General features: G+C 35.5%; 1 protein-coding gene across 1 annotated transcript in view; it reads right to left on the reverse strand.

Moving 5' to 3' along the window:
* Positions 1–6,054: 6,054 nt before the first annotated feature.
* The window catches only part of LOC150078283 (eukaryotic translation initiation factor 2-alpha kinase 3-like), a 280,030-nt gene continuing 269,321 nt past the window's right edge, over positions 6,055–16,763 (reverse strand). Inside the window, exons 18-19 of the mRNA XM_090385567.1 lie at positions 13,105–13,167; positions 6,055–6,324 (exon numbers count right to left, since the gene is read on the reverse strand). Coding sequence (XP_090241693.1) covers positions 6,094–6,324; positions 13,105–13,167 — 294 coding nt within the window. The 3' untranslated portion in view covers positions 6,055–6,093. The remainder of the gene's footprint in view (positions 6,325–13,104; positions 13,168–16,763) is intronic.

Consider the following 16,763-nt stretch of genomic DNA (forward strand, 5'->3'; position numbering starts at 1 on the left):
AATAATTCAGAATCAATAGTATTTTATTTGAAACAAAAGCATGCAAAATTACACAAAAATCCGTCAGAATTATTCACCTTACATGCATCAGCAGCAATATATGAAACCTGAAAAGCCAGTCGGAGAATGATTGCCAATACAAAACAATTTCTCATGGCAATGATATGTTATATGCCATTTCCTTATGCTGAAAACATAAGGATTGGTTGGTAATGAAAGCAATAAACATTCATGGATAAGAGTGGTCACAATTCAAAATCTGTGAGGAGAGGAGCTGTGAATTATCAGGGCATTTCACGCACGATTACATAAGCTTTAGATAAAGGAGGTACTTTAGCAGATATTGACCCAGCAAATCAATCTTGAACGATAATGTTATCCTCTATGAAAGTGAAGTCTACCCCAACAGAAACTGTGACTGAGATCTGTATGACCATTTTAAGTTATAGTTTACGGTTACTTTGTAACTGGACATTGACTGGGCAGTCTAGTTCCCAGCCACAGCAATTGCATTTCCTTATCACATGACAAAAACTTCTAGTACACAGATCCAGTACAAGAAATTCATAGCATGTAACTGAGTGGTCTGTTCTCCCTGGAGCTGACTTTCATCTCTCCGATGGGTGAAACAGGCAAAGAGATAACCATCTTTGCTGTGGTGGTGACGCTGTCTCTCTGTCATCCCTGCCTTGAAGCTAATGGCGTAAATTCCCACAAAAGACCCTTCTTTGCAGGTACATAACAAGTGCAGCAAAGAGACTGAGTGAATCAACTCAGTTGTTTAGGGACCCATGTGACCCAGTCATAAATTAACTCATTTTCTGTAATGCCTTTATTCTTCCAATATCCTTGTGCAAGCTATCCCCTTAGTGAGGATTGCACTTAGTGAAGCATATAAAAGGGATAACACTACTGCTAGTCTTGTAATAAAGTTTTATTAAATTTTTAAATTAACGTAAAAGAACTTGAATGGACTTGCTTCTCAAATTAGGGCTACCACTTCAAGTTTTTTTTTTTATCTTGACAACAATGTATAAATGATGGTTGGTAATTCACTAAGTAAGCCAACAAGCAGACTGGCAAAGATGTGGCTGCTTCTTTTGAATGTATCTTTTTTAGTGTGTGTGTGTTTTCAGTTTTATAAATAACTAGTTTTATGTAACACATAGTGACTTATTATTCTCGTATATAAAATAAAATTATAACAGAAAAATTATTCAAAGAATACTTAGGTTAAATATTAAGTAATGATTTGTTAGGCATGATTCAATAATAAATGAAAGTACAAAATTTTAAACCGTATCTTTATATACATTTCATACATTATTTACATTGGTCAACAAAATAAAAAAAGTACTTTAGTAACAATATATCTGTTGTTTCATGAAGGTTCATATTATATGATTTCTGAAGAGATATAAATATAGCATAACATGCAGATTATGTCACATTATAAAATTCAAAAGAAAGAAAGCCTTCTACTAAAATTGGCTCACTCCAGTTCACTTAATTGACTAACAGTTTTTGGAAACCAAATTAATATTTTGTATATACAGTACTAAACATATATTATTTAACAGTTGAACTTGGCATTTTTTTACATAAATAAATAAAAGATACAGTTTGGAAAGAACATTATATGGAATGCTTAGTATGATCTGTAAAGTAAACACTATGTCCACGTGTGAGTTTTGTGAAGGTTTATTAGAGTATGTAGGACTAAGCAAGTGATACTATCCACTACCAAAAGCATATGTAACAGAATATTTACTCTGATTGGTTGTTTTGAAATTCTTGTCAAACCTGTATCTGGGACTGCAGAACACTAACACTGGTGATATAAAGTCTCTATATTAAATTTATGTTAAGTGTTAGTGTTCTACTGCCTCAATACTAGCCTGAAGATTGAATTTGGCAAGAACACAGAAATGTAGACAAAGTTAAATTTACTGTGTTGCACATAGCTGACAGTGGATTTTATAATAAGACTACTCCTGCAATAAACAAAAATTTCAAAACTCACATGTGAACGTACTGTTTTCTCTACATTAAAAAAATAACATTTTTCAGAAAGCTACAAAACTATACAAACTGTATACTGATAACTAGCTCCATTCCACTTTAATGGTCCCCTACCTTCATATGGTCAGAATCAATTATAAATAGATATTTATTGTATACCCAGCATAAAATGAAATATAAGTACAATTTCAGTAGCTTTCGGAACTCGTGTCCCTTTCTCAACTGACAGAATTTTTGAATACATTACAAGCAAAGTGTGGCACGTTACTCATTCGTCATTGTTGTAGCACGGACGTGTGCTGCCTTGCGCCAGTGATCATCCATCAATAAAACGGTTGTCTCCAGGATTGGATGTATACGCATGCCTTTCTGGCGATTTAATGCCTTAGGGTTGTTTATTATGTTTAGTGACTCTAGCCATAGGCGGTGGCGAAAGTGTCGCGCGTGGTCCACTATCTCAAAGTCGCGCTTGGGGTCAAGATCGTGGTTGGTAGCCCAAAAGTGTTCTGCAAGCGCGGACTGGTCAGTTTCGGCAAGCCGGATTGCTCTGTCGTGTTCCGTGAGGCGATCCTGGAGACGTCTCGATGTCTCACCTACGTAGCAACTGTTACAGGCCCTACAGGTGATACGGTACACTACATTGCTGCGTAAGACAGGTGTGACAGGGGTCTTCACACTGGAGACAAGTGAACGTAGGTTCCTACCTGGTAATTGCACACATTTGATGTTGTAACTTCTCAGGATCTTCGAGATACGTCCTGACACTCCTGGATAGTACGGAATGTAGGCGGATGATATGTCGACTTGCTTCGGAGGTCTTGGGTTGGAAGTAAGTTCTTGTGCCTGTAACAAGCATCTGTTTAGTACATGGGATGGATAACCGCATCTGGTTAGGTCCGCCTTCACACGGGAGATCTCGTTACGTCTAATTGTGTCGGTGCTGGAATGGCTCCAGGCCCTGGAGAACAGGGTGCGGGCAGTGCTATTGAGATGGCTTGGAGCGTGGCCGGACCCGTAGTTGGTGAATTGACCGCACCACATGGGTTTGCGGTATACTGAGGTCTCTAGATGTGGGCCTACGCGATGCACTAGCACGTCCAGAAACGGGAGCGAACCGTCCACCTCTGATTCTACGGTAAACTTGATGAAATTGGATAGAGAGTTGAGGTATTCTAGTAGTACGGTTTCAGAACCACGTGGTATTATGGTAAAAATATCGTCGACATATCTACACCACGTTGTAATAGGTGTAGGTGGGTTCTGGTGTATCTGCTTCTCCAGATCTTCCATGGCGATGTTAGCTACTACGGAACTGACAGGGGCACCCATAGCAGTGCCATGTACTTGTTTGTAGAGTGAGTCTTCAAAGGTGAAGATGCTGCTAGGTGTAGGTGGGATCCAGAACCCACCTACACCTATTACAACGTGGTGTAGATACGTCGACGATATTTTTACCATAATACCACGTGGTTCTGAAACGGTACTACTAGAATACCTCAACTCTCTATCCAATTTCATCAAGTTTACCGTAGAATCAGAGGTGGACGGTTCGCTCCCGTTTCTGGACGTGCTAGTGCATCGCGTAGGCCCACATCTAGAGACCTCAGTATACCGCAAACCCATGTGGTGCGGTCAATTCACCAACTACGGGTCCGGCCACGCTCCAAGCCATCTCAATAGCACTGCCCGCACCCTGTTCTCCAGGGCCTGGAGCCATTCCAGCACCGACACAATTAGACGTAACGAGATCTCCCGTGTGAAGGCGGACCTAACCAGATGCGGTTATCCATCCCATGTACTAAACAGATGCTTGTTACAGGCACAAGAACTTACTTCCAACCCAAGACCTCCGAAGCAAGTCGACATATCATCCGCCTACATTCCGTACTATCCAGGAGTGTCAGGACGTATCTCGAAGATCCTGAGAAGTTACAACATCAAATGTGTGCAATTACCAGGTAGGAACCTACGTTCACTTGTCTCCAGTGTGAAGACCCCTGTCACACCTGTCTTACGCAGCAATGTAGTGTACCGTATCACCTGTAGGGCCTGTAACAGTTGCTACGTAGGTGAGACATCGAGACGTCTCCAGGATCGCCTCACGGAACACGACAGAGCAATCTGGCTTGCCGAAACTGACCAGTCCGCGCTTGCAGAACACTTTTGGGCTACCAACCACGATCTTGACCCCAAGCGCGACTTTGAGATAGTGGACCACGTGCGACACTTTCGCCACCGCCTATGGCTAGAGTCACTAAACATAATAAACAACCCTAAGGCATTAAATCGCCAGAAAGGCATGCGTATACATCCAATCCTGGAGACAACCGTTTTATTGATGGATGATCACTGGCGCAAGGCAGCACACGTCCGTGCTACAACAATGACGAATGAGTAACGTGCCACACTTTGCTTGTAATGTATTCAAAAATTCTGTCAGTTGAGAAAGGGACACGAGTTCCGAAAGCTACTGAAATTGTACTTATATTTCATTTTATGCTGGGTATACAATAAATATCTATTTGTTAAACTATGGACCCCAGTACTCCAGGCCCATTTGTCACTAGAATCAATTATGTTACAATATAAATTAAAGCAGATTCAACAGACTCTGAACATAATTACATGAACAAAAAAAAAAAAAAAAAAAAAAAAAAAGAGATGCAGCTTTGTTACTTAAGGGCACTGTAAGCACAACATAACAAAGATAAATAATAAAATTTTTTGAAGTCAAATACAGACTCATTATAGGATCTGGGCATTTCAGTAATATTCTAACTTTCATTATATAAGATTTTTTTTTAATGTAATGGAACAGCTATGAATTAAAAGAATTATATATGGAAAGGGCTGGAAAAGGTAATACTACAAATGCAAATCAAGAATTTTTACAAAGAAAACATTGCAATTATGTCAGAAGATACTGATATAATATTTCCTGACAAAACCACAATTGGAAGGAAATCTCAGAAATTTAATGTGAAAATAATTGATACCCCTGCACATCATGTACAGATCATAAATAAATGCAGTGGTACATTCATAGGTTTTGGAATATATTAAGAATATTTCTAAGCTATTTTCAAATTACTTATTATCATAAATATACTTATTTGTACAATTAACTTAAACTAGTTTCAATAACAGCCATAATGAATTTTAGTCAAAATGCTTAATATATATAAAGTTCAGGTCATTTGGCAAATCAAATATATAAATTAATGACGGCTCTAAGCATTTCTAGGATTACATTTGGAGGGATGGTGGTGGAAATGCACCTTTGTACAATCAATGCAACTTTTTTATTTTTATATTCCATTTCATTAGAAATAAAGAGTAATCATCTGCCCTTACACTGCTTTCTATTTTTGTGGGGCCTTTTATAGAAATAATAAAATGATATATTTTCAAAATTAAACAATTTGAATTCATAAAAAACCCTATAATTAATTAAAGAGTTACTTTAGAGGTTTTTGAGTAATAAATGGACTTCTATTATGTTAAAACACTATTTTAGAAAATTTCAGGATATTTAAAATAAAGTATATGGATTTAAAAACCTCTTCTTTTAGTTTCTCATCAGCAGAAATTAAATTCCATTAAGCATTACCCAAATCTGTAACTTTTATTTTGACTAAACTTAATAAAGAATTAAAATAAGATCTGTACTAAAAGAAACAATGAAAAATTAACAGAAAAAGTCAATCCACTGGTTAATATTTGACAATGAAAATATAAAAATGACATTACATATACATAAAAGGCAAAAGTCTACAATATTTATGAGTGATCCCTTCATTTTAACTGAGAAAAAATACCTACACTTATGAAGAAAAATTCAATGATGCATTTTTTTATTGCATAATTTTCAAAACCTGAGGAAATTCTTGTATAAAAATTACCTAACATTGGATTTCATATAAATATCTATATTTCATTATATTTTAGTTCCTCCAACCATATAAAATACTTTTTTCCTTTTTTTTCCCCGTAAATCATCAGAAAAGTATATTTTGTGAGCACTGCGACTTATAAATTACAGTTAATACCCTTCTATATTATTATGAATTACTAATTGGTTCCAAGAACAGTTAATGGAAAAGTAGTACCACTGCCTTCAGCTGCTCCAACTGATTCACATTCAGAACTAGATGATGATAATCGCTGTGAAATGGTTTGCCTACGTATTGCTCTTACTATAGTCTGAGGCTGAAAGTCTTTAAAGAGTGGATGCATCTTAATTTCTAATGCGGACGGACGCTCTTCTGGACAGTGAGACAGTAGCTTGGAAACTAAAGAACACTGAAGAAACAAAGAATGATAAGGTTAATAATTTAAGAAGCTTTATTTTCAATTAAAAATTATTTTATTTATTCTTTTCACAATATAAACCTACTACACTAATAATTAAAACAGTAGAACCTCTGTTAGCTGGTTAAAGTTCTTTAATTAAAAAAAAACAAAAAGAGTTAATTTAAGAGTTACTTTAGAGGTTTTTGGGTAATAAATGGACTTCTATTATGTTAAAACACTATTTTAGAAATTTTCAGGATATTTAAAATAAAGTATATGGATTTAAAAACCTCTTCTTTTAGTTTCTCATCAGCAGAAATTAAATTCCATTAAGCATTACCAAAATCTGTAACTTTTATTTTGACTAAACTTAATAACAGAGGTTTTACTATTTTAAATAATTAAAACAGTAGAACCTTTGTTAGTTGGTTAAAGTTCTGTAATTAAAAAAAAAAAAAGAAAAAAAGAAAGTTTTTTGAATTGTTTTATTTTGTTTTTAGCATAATTTAATTAATTTATCATTTTATTATATAATTTTATTTTGAATATTTTTCACATAAAACACATAAGTATACATTCATTTACATAAAATTAATAATTTTTTTACTCGTTTAAATAATGAAATGTGATGTTTTACAGCATACTAGTTTTTTTATGAACGTCACATCATTGACTGTTGAATCAAGGTGTTGTTCAATATAATTTAAAGATTAATCTAGGGTGTTTCTGGCTGCTCCGTGGGAATTTTTTATGCTCTGTATTTCATCCAATGTTGTCTTCATCTATCTTGATTCATCTACCTTCATTAACAAATACAGAAAACAACAATGGCCCAGCATCAAACCCTGTGAAAATCCACTAATAACATTAGTCTATGAAGAGCAGTGTCCATATAACCACTCTGTCTTCTCCCACTCCCAGTGTCCACTGATAACTACTCTAGCTAACCCTTTATCCATAGCAGTAACTTGCTCTTAATGCCACATTGCTCCAATTTGTACAGCAGTCTTATGTGCAACAGTATCAAAAGTTTCCTGAAACATAAAATCAAAAATTTTCATCTGTTTATATAATGAAATGTTATGTTTTGCAGCGTACTGGTTTTTTTATGAACATCACATTATTGACTATTGAATCAGGATGTTGTTCAGTATAATTTTAGATTTCTAGAGTGTTTCTGGCTGCTCCACGAGAAATTTTTTGCTCTGCAATTCATTTGTCTTCTTCATTTATCTATATCCATCTCATTCATGGCCTGCATGATTTCTCCATAGTCTATAACTTTACCTATATGATATCAAAATTATTTTTTGCATACAGTTCTGCATCACAGTATCCAATCAAATTACTAAGAAAGACAGAGGTTCTTCCTGAAAACTATGCATATGCTTGGTAAACTAAGCAAGGTGCATAAGGTTTAAATTTAAAATGTTGAAGTAAACTAAATGCCAATGGCACATTTACTCTTTCAGAGATGATACACACAATGGGGCACAAATTTAAATTGGAAAAATATGACTGCATAATAGATGTGCAAAAATTTTCATTCAGCCAAAAAGTAAACTAGTGAAAGTTTATACCTATTGTTAGAATAAACTTCTACCTAGTGTTGTAATTCTCAAAAATTTTATGAAGTTCTCTTGAAATTTTTATCAGAACACAATAGAAACTATGCAAAACTGCAAATAAAAATCCTGAAGGTTATAAAATTAAAATTTCATCGTATATATGTTTAATTAGAGAACTCCTAATTTTAGGAACATCTGTCTTACGGACTATCCATTTAATATAATTAACATATACAGTACGTGTAGTTAAATTAGCATTAGTAGAGGCATATGACGCAAGAAAGCAAGCTAATGCAGCATCAGCCAAAAAAAAAAAAAAAAAAACCCACTCCCATTTCACCCCTCCATTCGTTCGAAATACCTGTCCAGCTGAGCCTTAAATTTATTTAGGCTATTAACTTCCACAGCAAGGGATGGAAGGCTGTTCCACCAACCAACTACCCGCTGACTAAAGGCAAATTTCCACATGTCTATCCTACATCTGTCTTTCCTCAATTTGAATTTATGCCCTCTCAGGTGATTATTCTAAGCAAGAGGAAGAATCCCATCGGCATTGAACATGCTCAAACCATTCAAGGCTTTATACACCTCTATCAGATCACCTTGGTGGTGCCTAGTCTCCAGACACTGTAATTTGCAAAACTTAAGCCTTTCTTCATAAGAGCAACCCCTTGTTCCATTCAGTAATCTTGTTGCCCTTCTCTGTACACGTTCCAGCAGCTCTACATCCTTCTTGAAATGAGGCCTCCAGACCTGTATACAGTACTCAAGGTGTGGCCTGACCATTGCCATATACAAGGGAATAATCACCTCCTTATCCATGCTAGAAAATTTCCTGTATATCATTGACAAGACACCATGAGCTACTCTTGCAGCCCGTCTGCACTGCTCAGAGAACTTCATATCTGCCTGCACAATTACCCCCCAGGTCGTTTTAATTCTCTACCACTGTCAGTGTAGTACCACAGAATTGATACATTGCTCTGGGGTTACTGTTTCCCATATGTAGTACTTTACATTTGTCAATATTAAACTTCATTTGCCACCTCTCACTCAACCTTTCCAGATCCTGTTGCAGCAGCATAGCGTCAGCAGTGTCCTTAACAACCCTGACAACTGTTGTATCGTCTGCAAACTTGGACATTAAGCTTGATATACCATCATCAATATCATTTATAAATACAGAAAAAACAATGGACCCAACACTGAACCCTGAGGGACTCCACTAATAACATTAGTCCACGATGAGCAGTGTCCATTGATTACCACTCTGTCTTCTCCCACTCAACCATCCCTTTATCCATACCAGCAATTTGCCTCCAATGCCACACTGCTCCAATTTGTGCAGCAGTCTTCCATGTGCAACAGTATCAAAAGCCTTTCTAAGATCCAAAATATAATATCAAAGTTATTCCCAGCATCCAGTTCTTTTGTGACTGCATCATAGTATCCAATCAAATTGGTCAGGCAAGACTTTCCCTTAACAAAGCCATTCTGTCGTCCGAGCTATAACTGAAGTCTTGTCTAGATGATCCTGCAGTGCTTCTTTAACAAGTGCATGCATGAATTTTCCTGGAACAGAAGTTAAACTCACAGGTCTATAAGACTCTCTGATTTACTGGCCCACTCTATTTCCCTGTACAGTTTCTTATTATACTCATCAGAGTCATTAGGCCTATAGCACACTCCTACTCTCAATTTTGATCTCTCAATGCTTATTGCACTGTCCAGCGATGTCGACTGACTTCACTTCCTTGGATTTTACGTGTTTCTTAACTAATAGCATAACCCCTCCTCCCTTCTTATACACATTGTACTCCCCAAATTCCAGTTCTGTATTCCTTATATCTGTGTGACACCACAACTCTGATATCCCAACAATATCTGCCTTTGATGTTTTGAGTATTACCTCATATTCATTAAATTTATTTACCAAACTCCTAGCATTGGTGTACATGCAAGTATACATGCACCTGTTCGTATTCTTAGGTACCCTAACACAACCCATGCGTTACTTGTACCACAATGACTCCCAGCAGTCTCTGAAATATCCTGCATCTTGTTTTCCAGGCTGCTGCTCATTCCAATAGAAGCAGTGCAAGAATCACTTTCACCCCTGCCAGTGGCTACTGTTCATCTATTAGTCCTTGTATCCCCCCAAGCTAGCAGTTTTCCGACACATCTAACACTGCCTCGATAGCATCAGCCAATATTCTTGCACCCTTTCTATTTAAGTGTATCCCATCCCTGTAGAAGCAGTCTCTCCTGTTAACAAGTACAGACCAGGCTGAAAAAAATTCTACCCCTTGAGCCTTGAACAATCTTTCCAGGGCTGAACTGATCGACAAGGCTCTAATCATATACTCCCTCCTATCGTGTCTGGACAGAATTGCAGACACTTTCAAATTCAACCCTAATTCACGGTTTTTTTTTCAATAATGACCTGTACTTGTTAAGTAATTCGGCCAGTCTCCTACTCTTAATATTATTAGTGCCAACGTGTACAACTATATCAACTTTTGTGCCCTTAAAAGATGATATCCGCTCTACAATGTCATCAACCTTTGCCCCTGGTAGACATACCCTGGTCCTGTTCAAACTATCCTTTTTACTAAGCATGTTCCCCGTTTCCCTGACAATAGAGTCACCAACAACTACTAGTTCCTGTGGGACCAGTGCATTCTGTCTTGGGGGTTGCCGCTGTGTTGCGTGATGACCAAGTGCAAGCTCTGGCGTTGATGTGGGCAGCTGAGAGCTTGTTGGGCCCCTCAATTTAGATCCTTCGAGGGCATCCACCCTGTCCTTCAAGCTCTCATATTGGCCCATAAGAACGCTGAGTTGTCACCTGATTTCTTTATACTCCTTACATCGCGCACACACAAAGACATCCCCCATGGCAATATCATGTCCCGTACCCGATTGCTCCACAAACATCAAGCAAGCAGTGCATTTTAAAAGGCATGTGATTCAGAGGGCACTGTCCCCCCCTGAGTTCTCCCCGTGCCACAGCACTCCCATTAGCTTGAGCCTTTTGCTTTGCTGCTCTGGTCTGAGTCATGATTTCGATTTAATTTCAATAAAATTTCATTTTCAGTACAAAATTATAACCCTAAACTTGTATCCCAACACAGTTATAACGCTATATATATTTTTCAGTATCGTGTATTATCTATGAGTTCCGTTTATATAACTTCCGTATCAAGTTATGTATTAATTAATTATGTTATGTTTGTAATCTTAAGTTGTTATATGTATTTAGTTAAAAAGCACAATTTAATTGACAATGAAGTTTAACAAGATTAATAGATTTTACTGATTAATTGACAATATTATACTATATACTATACTATACCAAACTTACGATATCTAGTTTGGGATATAACGTTGTATCGTAGAACAATGGCAAGTTACGAACGGTAAATCTACAGACACTTAAGTATTAATTAACTTCCAAATCTCGCTGTCTCAATTCAGAATAAACTAAGGATCCTGATTAGGTCTATAAGATACTTATAGAAAATAATTTAATATAACAATTGGTCAATAAAGCGGCTAAATATGGCTAAAAAACTTCTCGTTCACCAGAGCTGCAACTTGTAACACGTGGATTTGATACCCTTACCGATACTAAGTAATACCTACAAAATCTCTATCTAAGTTAAACTTTAAACTAAGTATCGTAACTAGGAATACAAAGCTACTCTAGAAAATAAGTTAATATGCCAATTTAAGCTAATAAAACAGAAAAAAACTTCTCTATTCCAGGAGCAGTAAAACTTCGCCTGTACGAAGCCTAAGGCTTATGCTGCACCAGCCAAAAAAAAAGAAAAAAAAAAAAAAAAAAAAGTAAAATAATAATAATAATAAAAAAAAAAATTAAATTAAATAAATAATAAAAGAAAAGGAAATAGACAACCTATGTGTTTCCCTCCTCCCATAGACGGCGCCTCAGTAGCCAGGTGGGAAGGAGCAGCAGTGCGTAGTACACGCTTCTTGATTAGACCAGGGTTCGAGCCCGTCACCACCAAATACCGAGGATGTGGAAAGGTCAGGGAATGACCACCGCATATCCTGGAGCAATATGTTGCTTTAGTGGCCTTAGTTGCTAATGCTCCTAAAAACCAAATAACAAAACAAATAAACCTCCCATATGTAACTATCTAGTTGATTTTTGAATTTCCCCAAACTGCCAGCCTCTACAGCCCATGTTGGTAACTTATTCTAGTAATTTATAACTCGCTGGCTAAAATAAGGTATATAAGAAAAAGTGATGAAAATGCAAATTACCAATGGTATTGTAGATAAATGTGATTTCTGTTTTGAATAACTTAATATTTTGTCAGAGGAAACTGCTTGCTGTTCTTTCTGAAGTCATTTCATGTTTCCAGTAATAAATAAGCAGCTTTTCTTTGTTAACATTACTGCAGCTGTAAAAAGTGGAAAAAGTTTATTGGATCAGGCACTGCAATTTTTTCATTAGTTGGGGGGGGGGGGAGGCTCAGTTTTAACTAACTCTAATCACAAATTTAAAAGTATTATGCCTGCAGCTATCTATTTCTATTTAAATTATACAGTAATGACTAATATCTATTTATAACTTCAAAGCAGTTATATGCTTAACTGCAAAACATTCTTGTGTACTCATATATTCAATTCACCTCAATTATTTAATGTTATGTTGTTTGTTATTTGGTTTTTAGGAGCATTAGCAACTAAGGCCATATTGCTCCGGGAATATGCGGTGGTCATTCCCTGACCTTTCCGCATCCTCCGTATTTGGTGGTGACGGGCTCGAACCCCGGTCTAATCAAGAAGCGTGTGCTACGCACTGCTGCTCCTTCCCACCTGGCTACGGAGGCGCCTCAATTATTTAATAATAAAATCTTTATTGCATATTACAACAAAGAAATTATAATTAAATATTACTCTTAAAAAATTTTAAATAATCTTGTAAGAGCATATATAACATAAATCTATTGGTTATCTGAGTTATACACTTTTTGGGGTGTACATTTTATTTTTTGGTACTTCCAATTTATGAACTTTCACTTTAGAAATTACTTTTCTGAAATGCAAGGTGTTTGTAACTCAAAGAGTTTACTGCATATGTATTAGCAATAGATAATATTTAACAGTGGATTAAAGCAATTGTATATGCTGAAATCAGTAACTCAAACTGGAAGAAGATAAAACAAGTTCCCAATGATGAAGTATTTATTACCTCCTCAATGTATTCCTCTCTGAAAGAATCTGGATAAATATGGTTCTTGACATTTAATAAAACCTAAAGAAAAACAAACAAAATTAATTAATATATACACTGAGCCACAGAGTACAGAAATTTTTTTCTTCTTTTTAACAACTTAAAAATTCATTAGGGTGATGAATTACATACATTTTTATTAAATTATATATAAAATTTAACTATAATATAGCATGTAGTATACGTCAATTTAATCTTGACTATGGTAAAATAATACATGATAATGAAAATATTAAACACGTTTTCAATATCGAAATATGCTATCAATGTAAATACAGGCCATCAGAGTTCTCACTATGTACCCACTACACAGTTAACCTCTGTTTGCATCCTTTTTGATGACTACACCCTATCATACAGATATAGTCCTTTAACAGTATTTTATTATTGTAATTTTAGTGATGATTCTGGATCTACTTATAACCAGAGATGAAAATACAATGTACCAATTCTGATATAATGTTGGATCTGCTACTTGATGTGAAATAAAAGGTAAAACATATTTTAATTGAAATAAAAACAACATTCATGTTTTCACATTCTGTATAATAAAAAATTTTCTTTTTTGATACTCATCTTCAATTAATTTTCTTAATTGCAAAGAGAGGTGATTAAAAACATTTGAAAGAAATAAATTAAAATAAAAGTAGTCCCAAAAATACAGGCACATAATCTTGGTTCCTTGGCTAATGGAATGGGGGGGGGGGAGGGATCAGAAACCATAGTGATGAGTTTTCATTGCATTCAATGTTAGGATGAAAAGAGCAAAGTAAACAAATGAATTTATATCATGGAAAGCTTCATGCTGACTGAATCACTTCTTTTATCTTATTTTATTCAGTGAATCATAACATGTTACCCAATTATAGTGCATTCAAAATAAATAAAGCAGAAATTTATAACAAAATAATACTGCAAGGAATAAATTATTATAATTAATTAACCTGGATGGCATTAAAATAATAAATAATTAAATAAAAATTAAAAAAAAAAAAAAACAATAAGAAAATTATAAAAGAGAGACTAAACATATATGTTAGTGAGAGAAACCAACAAGGATTCAATTATGGCAACAATGCTGCCATCAATTTCCTGCTTACTGGACTGAAATTTCCAATGTCACTACTAGTATTAGCCAAAGAGTAAAGGGATGCTACAGGTTTTTCATGCACTGGCCAAAAAAATAAATAAAAAAATAAAATAAAAAAAAATAACAACAAAATTATTCAACTGACCTTTGAGTTCCTTCAGACTGTCAGCCTCAACTACTGGTGGAGTGTCAACTACCCTTCCAGTAATCATTGACTTGCTGACTAAAAGAAAACTTCCTACAATCTAATCTAAACCTTTCTCCTGTAATTTGAATTTATAATCCTGTTCTGGAATTCTTTATAATAGTGAAAATTCCACCTTTGTTCATTTTACTTACTTCTCTCAGAGCCTTATAAATCTCAATCATGTCACGTCTGAGATGTCTGGTTGCCAAGCCCAGTAAGCCCACATAATTTAAGTATTTCTTCATACAGTTTCCCCTTTTGCTGATCTCACCACGTGTGAGTTGCCCACCTTTTGACCCTTTCAAGACGTGTAATGTCTTTTAGGTACAAGGTCCATATTTGGACATAGTATTCCAAATGCAGTCTTAAAATTGCCTTATACAGTGGGATTATGACCTCCCATCTCTATGGGATAATGTTTGATAAATCATAGCTAGGACGCAATAGGCTTTCCTGGCCGCCTGTTTACACTGCTCAGAAAACTTCATATTTGAATGTATCATAACTCCCAAATCCCTTCCTTCCTCTATCATTTGACCCCACAAAGTATTTACAGCAACTCCAGGTCATACGCAAGGGTTGTGTTCTGCGGAACTCTACATAAGTCGGAATTTCCCTAAATGCTTATGCAGCACTCGCAATTTGACGCATGCTGAATTTGACTGAAGCAAAAAAGAAATGTTGACAGATGGACATGGTTACGAACACGTAAATAGAATTATTTATTATTTATTCAATTTTTTTACAAAAGTGTACAAAATTACAAAATGAGAGAAGGGACAGACAATGTCAGCAAGTTTTACCTTTCGACCATTGTTGCCAGAATAACTCTCCAGCTGATAAATATGCTGCTGCAGAAGTTGAGGGCTGTGGAGATTTAGAAGGGTTTTTTCCCAACACATCACAAAATTTCTCTGCAGCTGTAGAATTGTCACTGGAGACTTCACTGCATACTTTAATGTTGTGGAAACCAGCGTGATGCTTGAACCTATTAAATCACCCGCTGCTTGCCACGAACTTGGCTTGGGGTTTGCCGTACTTATCGTTGATATATCTTCATAAATACTTCTTGCTTTTGCTTGAATGGCCATTTGATTTAGAGGCAGTCTTCTTCTGAATCTGATTTTCCATTCATATTATTAATAGCTTTTCCATCTTCGATATAGCACTTGAACACTGTTTTGTGATCACTTTTGATCTTAAATGTGTTAATCCTTTAACATGTTCTTTTATACATGTACTGTCCTTTAAAATAGTATTCTATGTTGAAGCATCGAGTCCTAATTCCAGTGCAATGGATGACAAACTTTGTCTTGCTTCTTACTTCTTAATCATTTTCATCTTCATTTCTAAATCAATTTTCATCTTCATTTCTAAATCAATTTTGTTCCGTTTCCTAGCACTGCTACCACTTGCACTTTCTGCTGGTCACTTTCCCTTCACCATTGTAATAAGTAAATAGGAATGAAGATAAGATTCTGAAAATTTGTTTTTTATATAGTTGAAGATTTCAGTAAAGGGGAAACACATTTCACCATAACGTAAAACCCACACATTGGGATTACGTAAATGCAGTAAGATCAAGTTTAATACCCATTTATAATTAGCTGCACTAACAGAAAAGCCCGATAAACTGGAAAATGAAAATTGTTTTTATTGTTGTTACCTCCAGAAATGTGCTTTAGAAAATATCACAAAAGTGTTCAAAATTGATTTTTATAAACGAACATATGATAATGATAACAATTTCCGTTAAAAAAATGACCTTTTAGAAAGATAAATAGCTTAGTTATATAAACAAAATTTCAACTTCTGAGGTCTTGGAACAAATTACCAAAAAAAAAAAAAAAAAAAAGAAGTGGCTATTGGGTTAGCATTGCGATATTTTCATGGGACCTCCATCTATTCTTCTAGATGCAAAACACATTTCTACATTTTTTTAAGTTTGGACCGGCTGGCAAAAACTTACATAAAGTTGAATTTTCGTAAGTAGAGTATTACTTAGGTCGGGGGTGCCTGTAATTTATTTTGGAGTTATTCCCTTTAAACTCACAATTGAATATCCTTTAATCATAACACTACGCCTTCTGCCCTGCAGCCACTTAGAAATTGATCTTAGAATCTTTCCAGTAATCCCAACACATTCCAGCTTATACAGTAGCCTCTCATAAAGGACTGAGTCAAACGCTTTGCTAAAATTGAAATAAACTTATGTCGAAATTGTTCCCTACATCCAGCTGATGAGTAACTGTGTCAAAATTGCTTATCAGGTTAATTAAACACTATTTTCCCTTAATAAAACCACATTGTGTGTGTCCTGCAGAATGCCCATTTCTATCT

This window comes from Mastigoproctus giganteus, chromosome 11, assembly GCF_048544385.1.
Source record: "Mastigoproctus giganteus isolate SK-2022 chromosome 11, ASM4854438v1, whole genome shotgun sequence".
NCBI classification, from domain to species: domain Eukaryota; kingdom Metazoa; phylum Arthropoda; class Arachnida; order Uropygi; family Thelyphonidae; genus Mastigoproctus; species Mastigoproctus giganteus.